The 12,181-nt window shown below is 40.9% G+C and overlaps 1 protein-coding gene across 3 annotated transcripts in view; it reads left to right on the top strand.

Annotated features, from left to right (window-relative positions):
* IREB2 (iron responsive element binding protein 2) overlaps positions 1–12,181 on the top strand; it is a gene marked incomplete in the record, with an annotated part of 432,524 nt that overhangs the window by 247,975 nt on the left and 172,368 nt on the right. For all 3 annotated transcript variants that reach the window (XM_053717273.1, XM_053717272.1, XM_053717271.1), the window contains 4 exon segments: positions 5,920–6,055; positions 7,522–7,606; positions 7,695–7,851; positions 8,371–8,495. In XM_053717273.1, coding sequence (XP_053573248.1) covers positions 5,920–6,055; positions 7,522–7,606; positions 7,695–7,851; positions 8,371–8,495 — 503 coding nt within the window.

The following is a 12,181-nucleotide window of genomic DNA, read 5'->3' as shown; positions in this document are numbered from 1 at the left end:
TGCCCTGTTTATATTTTCTAAAATTTCAAATTATATGGTTGGAGTCCTGTGCATGTATTTAGTGATATAATATGGATTATAATGCCGTTTAAATATATTTCCTTCCTAAGCTAGCGTTAGTCCACGGCTTCATTCCTTACTGTTGGGAAATACAACACCTGGCCACCAGGAGGAGGCAAAGACACCCCAGCCAAAGTCTTGAATATCCCTCCCACTTCCTCTTTACCCCAGTCATTCTTTTGCCTTTTGTCACGTTAGGAGGTGGCAGAGAGGTGTCAGAAGATTCGGAGAATACTGAAATAGGGTATCTGCCCTTCAAGATAGGACTGGAGTTTTAAGTTGTCATGTCAAGCTCTCAGTTAGAGTATTGATGAAAGTTAGAGTCTGGAGATGCAGGGAAAGTTTTTCTGTGAAACCATCCAGACTACTGCTAACAGCTCCTAAGCAATCAGTGTTGACGAGTTTCACTGCCTGCTTTCACTCAAGTCCATGTCAGGAGCGCTGCTATAAGACTGTCACACTTGAGCGGCTGTGTTCTGTTCCACAGAATGGATCCTGGAGGTAAGTTAGTTTCAATTTTTACACATAATACTCTCTAACAGGGTCACAGTGTGGCTCCTTTATACCTTGATAGGATCCAGGGTTAATATCCTCTGAAGGGGGTTTATTGAACATTTGGGGTTAATAAATGTATTAATTATTTACAAGCCACTTAGTGTGATTTTCTCCTGGACTGATAGACTGTGTGTTTTTGGCTGGAACAAACAGGTTTCACTTTCGTTTTTGAAAGTGTTGCACAGCTCCTATTACTTGCTGTACTTTTAATAACAGGGCTATGTTCATTTGCTCCATTCCGGCTGAGACTTGAACCTGAGGAGAGCATTTCCTCTGTTAACTGTCTGGGTCTAGGAGGTGGTGAGTGCCCCAGCCATTGGGAGTATAAAGGTGCAGTTTTCTATAATAAAAAACGTTTTTATTTGTGTCTTTCTGTGGTTATAACCTGAGCTATGGAGGACTCTGAAATGTTAGAAGGTACTTCTTCACTAAATCATACCTGTTTTTATTGTGAGGAGGCTGTGGTTTTTCTGCCAACTCAATTATGTTCCACATGCCTTAACACCATTATAAAGTCTAAGAAGAGAGACAAGCCTGCTAAGGCTCCAAGTCCCTCTGAGCCGTCCACCTCTCAGGACTCGGTGTCCCGTGAGATTACTATCCTTGCTACATTATCCAATCCACATGCAGTTCCCAGTAGCGCATCTAATCCTCCATCCGGAGGGGGCCGCCTTCTTGTGGACTTTGCCGCATAGTTACAAATGGTGGTGTTTGCGTCCCTCAGTGCATTACCTCGCTGTAACAAACGCAAGAGAAAGGTTAAACCTAGCTCTCCTGACTCAGTCCTCTAAATATTTATCGGATTTAGCTATTATGTCCCAGTTATCCGATGATGAGTTAACCTCTGTAGGTTCAGAGGGTGAACTTTCTCGGTCCGAGTCCTTAGGGTCTAAGCCTCCTGCAGAGAAACCGTCCTTTAGATTTAAAATTGAGCACTTTTGTTTTTTATTAAAGGAGGTTCTGTCTACGTTAGAGGTTCCAGAGCTCGTGCTGCCTAAAGAACCTATGATGCCTAAATTAGACAGTTTACGCAGACAGGAAAGTTCCTTTGACTTTTCCTTTGCCGGTTAAGATGGCGAACATTATTAAGAACGAATAGGAAAGAATTGGTTCTTCCTTTTCCCCCTCGTCTACTTTTAAAAAGTTAGTCCCGGTTCCGAACTCTCAACTGGATTTGTGGGGCTCCATTCCTAAGGTGGATGGTGCTATCTCTACGCTTGCTAAACGTACTACTATGGGGCCCATTTATCAAGCTCCGTATGGCTCTCCAGAAACACCAGTTATGAAGCAACGGTCTTAAGACCGCTGCTCTATTACCTGTCCGCCTGCTCTGAGAAGGCGACAGACATCGCCGCAATTCAACCCGATCGAATACGATTGGGTTGATTGACACCCCCTTCTAGCAGCCGCAAATCTGCAGGGGGCGGCGTTGCACCAGCAGTTCACAAGAGGTGCTGGTGCAATGCTGAATGTGGAGAGCTTATTGCTCTCTGCATTCAGCGATGTCTGTCGGATATTATCCACTGATCAGATCGTGTCGGACACACGTAATAAATAGGCCCCTATATTTCTTGAGGATAGTCCTTCGTTCAGAGAGCCGATGGATAAGAAAATGGAAACCTTTCTGAGAAGGTTTCAATATACGCGATTTTTGTTTCATCTGGCGGTTGTTGGAGCGGCTACCTACTGGTGCGACTCTTTTTTGGAACTAATTGAGGTGGAGTCTCCCCTTGAGGATATTCAAGACAGAATTTAAGCTCTGAGAATTGCTAATTCGTTTATCTGTGATGCGAACATGCAAATTATTCGCCTAAATGCAAAGGCCTTCGACTTTGTGGTCCTAGCCCGTCTGGTGCTCTGGTTGAAGTCTTGGTCTGCGGATATGACTTCTAAGTCCAGACTCCTTTCTCTTCCCTTCAAGGGAAAGATTTTATTTGGTCCGGGCCTGGACTCCATTATTTCTACGGTTACTGGAGGCAAGATCCTACCGCAAGATAAGAACAATTCTAAGGGACGCAAATCTTCTAATTTTCTTTCCTTTCGTTCTGACAAATCCCAATGACAACAATCCTCCTAGCCCGAGCAAACCAAGAGTACTTTGAAGCCATCTCAGTCCTGGAATGAATCCAAGCAGAATAAGAAGCCCGCCGAAAACAAATTGTCATGAAGGGGCAGCCCCTGATCGGATCATGTAGGGGGCAGGCAGACTTTTCTTTTTTTTTTTTTTTTTTTTTTTTTTTCTCAGACGCCTGGTTCAAGGACATACAGGATCCGTGGGTCCTGGAGGTGGTATCTCAGGGATACAAAATAAACTTCAAATCTCATCCGCCAAGGGGCAGATTCCTTCTCTCGAATCTGTCTACCAGACCAGAAAAGAGGGATGCCTTTCTAGGGTGCATTTGGAATCTATCCTCCTTAGGAGTTGTTGTCCAGGTGCCTATCGAAAAATGAGGTTTGGGGTTTTATTCATACCTTTTTGTGGTCCCAAAGAAGGAGGGAACTTCCGGCCAATTCTGGACCTAAAGTGCTTAAACAAATTTCTAAGTGTCCTCTCTTTCAAGATGGAGATAAGGTACATCCTTCTTTTAATTCAGGAAGGCCAGTTTATGACCACTATAGATCTGAAGGACGCTTACCTTCATGTATCAATCCATAGGAAAAACTTTCAGTTCCTGAGGTTTGCATTCCTGGACCAGCACTTCCAGTTCATTGCCCTTCCATCTGGCTTAGCTACTGCTCCAAGAATATTTATGAAGGTTCTGGGGGCTCTTCTAGCCATTGCCACAACTCGGGGTACTCAGAGTATTGCAGTAGCCCCATACTTGGACGATATTCTGGTGCAAGCACCATCCTTTTATCCCTTCTCAGTCTTCTTCGATCACATGGATGGAAGATAAACTTGGAAAATAGTTCTATTATTCTAAGTACCAGGGTGGAATTCCTGGGTACTATAATAGACTCCATATCCATGAGGATATTTCTAACAGACCAGAGATGTTGCAAGCTAACTTCGGCATGTCTTGCCCTCCGGGCCTCCTTGAGTCCCTCTGTGGCTCAGTGTATGGAGGTGATTGGTCTCATGGTCTCATTCAGATCCACCTCAACAGATTGTATGAGACAGCTGGTCGAGAGAATCGCTCTCTTGGTGGCTCTGTCCAGATCATCTGTCCCAAGGGTCATGCTTCTTAAGACCATCCTGGGAAATTGTGACTACAGACACAAGCCTATCCGGAAGTGGAGCTGTTAGAGGTGCCAGGAAGGCACAGATGTTGTGGACTCAGGAGGAGTCCTTCCAACCGATCAATATTTTGGAACTACGAGCAATCTTCAAGGCCTTGAAGGTTTAGCCACTTCTGTGTTCGTACCAGTTTATCAGATTCCAATCAGACAATATAACCTTGGTGGCTTACATCAACCATCAGGGGGGGAACGAGAAGTTCCTTGGCGATGAAGGAAGTATCTCAGATTCTGGAGTGGGCGGAGGCCCACAGCTGTTCTCTGTCAGCTATCCACATTCTAGGTGTGGACAACTGGGAGGCGGATTTTTTTCAGCAGGCAATCCTTCCATCCAGGGGAATGGTTTCTCCATCCCGAGGTGTTTGCAGAGATATGCAGCAAGTGGGGGACACCAGAGATAGATCTCATGGTGTGCCGTCTCAATACCAAGCTACCCAGGTACAGGTCGAGGGATCCCCAAGCGGATCTAATAGATGCACAAGCAGTGCCCTGGAGGTTCAAACATATATTTACAGGAGTGTAATTTTCACAGAAGGTGATATACCACACAACAGCAAGTGTATAGATATAAAATAACTTTAATAACACAGCGACGCATTTCTCAGCCTACTCTGGGCTGTTTCATCAGGCTATCAGAGCTTCCAGACATGCAGTCCTTTGTTAAAGGGACAGTCAACACCCGACACAACTTAATCCCATACCTTAGATCCACAAAAAAGATGCGCCTGCACCACATCCCATGTTCAATACCTCTAACGATGTAGGAGTAATCGTTGAAACGCATAATTTTCCTCCTGTAGATATGGCAGCCAAACTCCCTCCAGCGTTACGTAGTAAGTGCCACTTTCAACGCATCCACCAATAATAATAGAATCCTCGGTTGGATTCTTAACACTCGTTCACGGCAATTCGGATTTGGGCATGCGCAAACCTCTAGGAACCAAAAAAAGAGGAATGTCATTTACTGCTTGTGACCGGACAGAAATTTAAAATGCGCAAATGCACATTAACAAACTAATAGCGTTTCCAACATGAACGAACATTCAATTCAATAGATAAGGGGACAAAAGGAGGAGGAGTTTGGTGGCCCTATCTACAGGAGGAAAACGTATGTGTTTTGGACGATTACTCCTATAACGTTAGAGGTATTGAAAATGGGATGCGGTGCAGGCGCATCTTCTTTTGTGAATCTAAGGTATAGGATTAAGTTGTGTCGGGTGTTGACTGTCCCTTTAACGCTCTAAATAGGATCAGACCTGTGTTTAGATCTGGGGCTCTTCCTTGGAGCCTAAATCTTGTTCTTCGGGTTTTGCAACAGGTTCCGTTTGAGCCTCTGCATTCCGTTGACATTAAATAATCTTGAAAGGTTCTCTTTTTATTGGCTATTGCCTGTCTGCCAGTACCTAGTTTGTAGATGTTTTTATTTATTTTTTATTAAGTAGTTTTAGTGGACAGCACCAGCAGAGATCATTATAGACAGTAACACAAACTGTGTCAGTGCCTGCAGTAATCTGTCAATCTACCGCCATATGGTAACGGGAGCACAATCGGCTCTCCCTTACCATATGAAGGGAGATGTCTTCTACCTGTGGCTGCGGTCTTAGCTGTCAGCCAACAACCGGGGCTACAGCATGAGGGAGAAGTCAGGACGTAGCTACTTCGTCAACAGGGTGCACTAGGCAAATTATCCTGTGATGTAGTAGGTACCAGGCATGTGCATTAGGTGGTTTCGTTCACCTCCAAATGCGAAAGGCAGCGGCTCTTCGTGCCACTCAGCTATTTTCATTGCCACATTGATTCTTGTGCAACAGAAACGCACTAAAATCTGTGCAACCTCCGAATGCACATGCCTAGTCCTATATGCTTAAGGGGTGAAATGTAAGATAGTGTGAGGGTTTGCATGACCATCTAGGATATCGTCTGGTATAGGGTTTACATTAACTGTCATATTCTACTTTTGCGTGAAAGCCACCATAACCTGTTGATGAATGGGATTATAGTCTGTATTGAAATCTGTTTTAATTTTATCTTGTTTTTGTGTGTTCCTTCTTTTTATATTATGAATAGGTTTATTAGCTAAGAAGGCTGTTGAAGCTGGGCTCACAGTGAAACCATACATAAAGACAAGTCTGTCTCCTGGGAGTGGTACTGTTACACATTACCTCAGTGCTAGTGGGGTTCTGCCCTATCTTAACCAGCTTGGGTGAGTGTAACATTCTTATCAACAGCTCCTTGTATGGTGAACAGATACAGAACTCATGTTTTTTTTACCATTGGTACTCACCTTTTAAATATTTTGTTCATTTTGAAACTTTCAATATGACATATTACCAGTGCAATAGTAATGCAAAAAATGCTTGTCATAGTACTAAAAAAACAAATGCTGTTAAAATCCCCTGCTTATTGCATTTAAAATTAATGTCCATTGTGTTCTATAATAATTGTATGTGTCTTGTATACCAGAGGAGCTTATTTACCTAAAAATATGGTACCTCAATAGTGACTGTTTAATCATTTTGCACTATCTCTATCTCCAATTTTATCTTTTGGAGGTAAATACATCAATTCAGCTCTAATGATTAGGATAAATTGTGTGAAAATCAATTTTAACTTTCCACACCGCAATTGTTCATAATAAATGGCCAAAAATATTAATGCTCATTTAAGCTAGAAAAGGCAGGGAACTTCTGTTTTTGTTGCTTCGTTCACTTAACCTGTACTTGCCAGCTGTTTCTATTTTCCTGGGATAGTCGACGTTTTTGGCCTCCTGAAGCATGATTAAGGGCTTAATTTGGACCTGAAACATTGCTTTTTTTAAGTTGCACCCAGATGGATAAATAAAGGTCCATTTTCATGATTCCCCCCCCCCCCCCCTGCAATCTATTTCCTTGCCTGGATTGCAACAGTTAAAAGTGGTGCTGTCTTGACTTTGCTTCTTTGCATTTGCTTCCACTTTGCAGAGCTGTTCCACGTCATGCTTTTTGAGTGTAAGGGATATTCTATTTTTTATTTTATTTTTTATTTATTTTTTGGTACATCAAAAACCAGAGCATTTTGTTTTTGTTAAAACAATGTTCCTGTACAGAAAAAATAAATAAAAAAAAAGGGGACATTACCCACCAATAAAGTATTGGGAGTCCTGCTTAAACTTAACTTTTTTTGTTTATTCAAAAACATATTTAAATTATTTTGCCATGTTTAAATTGTACTATTTCATAAGCATGATTGAATGTTTACTATAGATTTACTAGAAATTCAGATCTTTGTATACAAGCACATGTATAAAAATACTTGCATACAACAGTTGCATTTAACATCAAAATCATCAGCATTTTTGCGAGAAGTGCAAAGTTTTACTTTTGACTTTTATGTTCTATTCCTTTGAAGCCCCGTTGCTATAGAAACCTGAACTCCCCCTTTTTGTTTTTTATTTAACATATTAAAGCATGCTTTCAAAAAGAGAAGATAGGTGACTGATGCTTAAAAAAGTGTGTACCTATATATTGACAATAGGAGTAAATTAAAAAGTTGCTTAAAATTGCATGCTCTATCTGAATTATGAAAGAAAGTGAGTTTAGTTCCCTTTAAACAGATGTTACTTTTCTGTAATAAGTTCTCTAAGAAGCTGCTATTGTTTTTCACTTTTTTTTTTATGTTGTGTTTCCCTAGGTTTGATATTATTGGTTATGGTTGTTCCAGATGCGTCGGTAACACTAACCCTTTACCAGAGGAGATTGTTACAGCTATAAAAGAGGTAGGTATTTGGAAACATTTGAATACATAGATTACATCTAGAGTTTCTTAGTGCTTGAATGGCATGTAACATTTGAATGTATTGGTAGGGGGAGCTGGTGGCTTGTGGAGTTTTCTCAGGGAGCAAACATTTTGAAGGGCATCTGTGTGACTGCATCCGTGCCAACTACCTGGCATCTCCACCTCTCGTTATTGCCTATGCCCTTGCTGGAACTGTAAATATAGATCTGCAGACTGAAGCCTTGGGTGAGCAAGTAATAGGAATTCCTCTCTCCTTTTTACTCTCTCCTGTTCCTGTTTTTTTTCCTGGCATTTGGTAATCTTTCCCTGTGAGCTTTTTTTTTTTTTTTTTATTTCACACACTTTTACTGTTCATACTCTCATCAAATCTCCCCCACCCCACTAGTTTACTTGTCATCGTTTCTCCTATTGTGCTGTGTAAACTTTTGCTTCTTTTACACTTATTTTTCTTCCCACCCCCTTATAAATAAATGTTCTGACTGTGAGAACACTTGACCTATTATTGACACTTAGATTGGCATGATCTTTGTTCTTATGGAACCTAAACCTTCATCATCAAGGAATCAATTTTATAAAGACACTTAACAAAAAGTAAAAAGAAAAATTCCAGTATAAATAGATGGATTATATAAACAAATATAGAGTACTTTTGAACAGTCAAGTTACAGTAGACTGCAATAGGGCTGCTGAATTCATTTGTTGGTGTCTAAGTATGTTTGCGTGTAATGATGTTTTTATACATAGGGGAAGACACTCAGGGTAAGAAGATTTATCTACGGGATATCTGGCCAAGCCGTGAGGAAGTTCTGCAAGTGGAAGAGAATTTGGTGATTCCATCCATGTTCACAGAACTGAAGGCGAAAATGACGGTAAAAAAATACTCCAAAAAACTGATTTTTTATTTTATCTACTGCATAACTGCAAGGTGTTTATTCTTGTAATAGCACGCAAACGGGAGAAGAATTTTCACATAAATTCTATGCCAACTGCAGAACTACTTTTGCGGTTTACCTTCTGGAATGCAAATACTGTCACCTACAGTATACAGGTCAAACGACTAGGGAACTGAGGTCCAGAATTAGGGAGCACATAAGGGATTCAAGGGAATATGTAAAAGAGTCTGCGGTAGCCAGGCACTTTAATCTTATACATATGACCAATATATTTAGTATGAAAGTTCAAGTCATTGATCGTATCATGTTCCCACCCAGAGGGGGTGATAGGTGTAAATTGTTGTCAAAACAAGAATTATATTGGATTTACAAATTGAGAATCGTGAATGGGACATGAGCTATTTTGTGGAGTAGTCACTTTAACATCCATAAATTTCTGTGAATGAGTTATCTGTACATATTTCTATATAATAAATTTAATGGTTCAGGGATATTTTCATATAACAATAATTTCATATTCAACATAAAATACACAGTATGTGTGTTGTTTTTGAAAAAAATATTTTTGAATAGAAGTTAACAATAATTGGTGAATCCAATTACATGTTAATTATGAAATCGTGTATTTTTTACAAATTGGTCCTCTGGGGATTTGTTTGTTTGTTTTTTCAAGTGAATTTTTATCCCTTAACTTTATATAAAACTTTTCCATAATAATTGGTTTTTTACATATGTGTTCTTTGATGGGCTTTCATAAATACCAATCATGGTTTGCAATTTCAAATTGTTGAAAAGAAATTCTTTTCTCCTGTTAAGTGTGGTCAGTCCACGGGTCATCATTACTTCTGGGATATTAACTCCTCCCCAACAGGAAGTGCAAGAGGATCACCCAGCAGAGCTGCTATATAGCTCCTCCCCTCTACGTCACACCCAGTCATTCTCTTGCACCCAACTAATAGATAGGATGTGTGAGAGGACTGTGGTGATTATACTTAGTTTTTATATCTTCAATCAAAAGTTTGTTATTTTAAAACAGCACCGGAGTGTGTTGTTCCTTCTCAGGTAGAATTTGAAGAAGAATCTACCTGAGTTTTTGTATGATTTTAGCCGGCGTAGTTAAGATCATTTTGCTGTTCTCGGCCATCTGAGGAGTGAGGTAAACTTCAGATCAGGGGACAGCGGGCAGGTTCACCTGCAATGAGGTATGTAGCAGCATATTATTTTCTGAGGAATGGAATTGACTGAGAAAATACTGCCAATACCGATATAATGTAAGTTCAGCCTTAAATGCAGTAGTAGCAACTGGTATCAGGCTGTCATGTATGTATATTTACATTTCAGTATTCTGGGGAATGGTACTTCACTGGGATAATACTGTATGCATAAAATTTTTTAGCCTAACTTGCAGTGGGAACGACTAGCAACAGGCTTTCTAATGACACTTCATTTATTGATGTTAAACGTTTTGCTGGCATGTTAAATCGTTTAATTATCTGAGGTACTGGGTGAAAAATTGTTTTGGGCACTGTTTTTTCCACTTGGCGGTAGTTTTATTTAATTTAAGACAGTTTACTGATCTCCCTCACTGATGTGTGTGAGGGGGAGGGGCCTATTTTGGCGCTTTTGCTACGCATCAGAAGTCTGTTTTCTTCCCTGCATGATCCGGTTCATCTCTACAGAGCTCAAGGGTCTTCCAAAGTTATTTTGAGGGAGGTAATCACTCACAGCAGACCTGTGAGATTGTGCTTTGACTGTGATAAAAAACGTTTTTATTATGTACTTTTTTTCTGCTATGTAAGGGTTTGTTATTCATTACTATGGGAGCAATCCTTTGCTAAATTGTGTTTTTACCGGAAAGAATTTGAATTTATAATTTCTCCGGTTCATTATTATTCAACTGTCATAACTTTTTCTGTGCTTCTTAAAGGCACAGTACGTTTTTTCATATTACTTGTAAATTGAGTTGAAAAGTATTTCCAAGTCTGCTAGTTTATTGCTAGTGTGTTAAACATGTCTGACTCAGAGGAATATCTCTGTGCTATATGTGCTAAAGCCAAAGTGGAGCCCAATAGAAATTTATGTACTAATTGTATTGATGCTACTTTAAATTAAAGTCAATCTGTACAAATTGAACATCATTCACCAAACAACGAGGGGAAAGTTATGCCGACTAACTTGCCTCACGTGTCAGTACCTGCATCTCCCGCTCGGGTGGTGCGTGATATTGTAACGCCGAGTACTTCAGGGCGGCCATTACAAATCACATTACAGGACATGGCTAATGTTATGACTGAAGTTTTGTCTAAATTACCAGAACTTAGAGGTAAGCGTGATCACTCTGGGATGAGAACAGAGTGCGCTGATAATATTAGGGCCATGTCAGATACTGCGTCACAGTATGCAGAACATGAGGACGGAGAGCTTCAATCTGCAGGTGACGGTTCTGATCCCAATAGAGTGGATTCAGACATTTCTAACTTTAAGTTTAAGCTGGAAAACCTCCGTGTACTGCTAGGGGAGGTATTAGCGGCTCTGAATGATTGTAACACCGTTGCAATCCCAGAGAAATTATGTAGGCTGGATAGATACTATGCGGTACCGGCGAGTACTGACGTATTTCCTATACCTAAGAGGCTTACAGAGATAATAACTAAGGAGTGGGATAGGCCCGGTGTACCCTTTTCCCCCCCTCCTGTATTTAGAAAAATGTTCCCAATAGACGCCACCACACGGGACTTATGGCAGACGGTCCCTAAGGTGGAGGGAGCGGTTTCTACTCTGGCTAAGCGTACCACTATCCCAGTGGAGTATAGCTGTGCCTTTTCAGATCCAATGGATAAAAAATTAGAGGGTTACCTTAAGAAAATGTTTGTGCAACAAGGTTTTATATTGCAACCCCTTGCATGTATTGCGTCTGTCACGGCCGCGGCCGCTTTTTGGTCCGAGTCTCTGGAAGAGACTCTTGACTCAATGTCTATAGATGAGATTTCAAACAAGCTAAAAACTCTTAAGCTAGCTAATTCATTTGTTTCAGATGCCGTAGTACATTTAACTAAACTTACGGCTAAAAATTCCGGATTCGCCATTCAGGCACGCAGAGCACTGTGGCTAAAATCCTGGTCAGCTGACGTTACTTCTAAATCTAAATTACTTAACATACCTTTCAAAGGGCAGACCTTATTCGGGCCCGGTTTGAAAGAAATTATCGCTGACATTACTGGAGGTAAGGGCCATGCTCTACCTCAAGACAGAGCCAAACCTAAGGCTAGACAGTCTAATTTTCGTTCCTTTCGTAATTTCAAGGCAGGAGCAGCATCAACTTCCTCTGCACCAAAACAGGAAGGAGCTGCTGCTCGCTACAGACAAGGCTGGAGACCCAACCAGTCCTGGAACAAGGGCAAGCAGGCCAGAAAAACTGCTGCTGCCCCTAAGACAGCATGAAGTGAGGGCCAGTTATTGGTACCTTAATACAGGCTAGGAAGCCTGTTACCAGAAAGATTTACCATAAAATATGGCGTAAATACTTACATTGGTGCGAATCCAAGCGTTACTCATGGAGTAAAGTTAGGATTCCTAGGATATTATCCTTTCTACAAGAAGGTTTAGAAAAGGGTTTATCTGCTAGTTCCTTAAAGGGACCGATCTCAGCTCTGTCCATTCTT

Source organism: Bombina bombina, chromosome 6 (assembly GCF_027579735.1).
Source record: "Bombina bombina isolate aBomBom1 chromosome 6, aBomBom1.pri, whole genome shotgun sequence".
NCBI classification, from domain to species: domain Eukaryota; kingdom Metazoa; phylum Chordata; class Amphibia; order Anura; family Bombinatoridae; genus Bombina; species Bombina bombina.
This window is presented reverse-complemented; position numbering and strand designations above follow the sequence as displayed.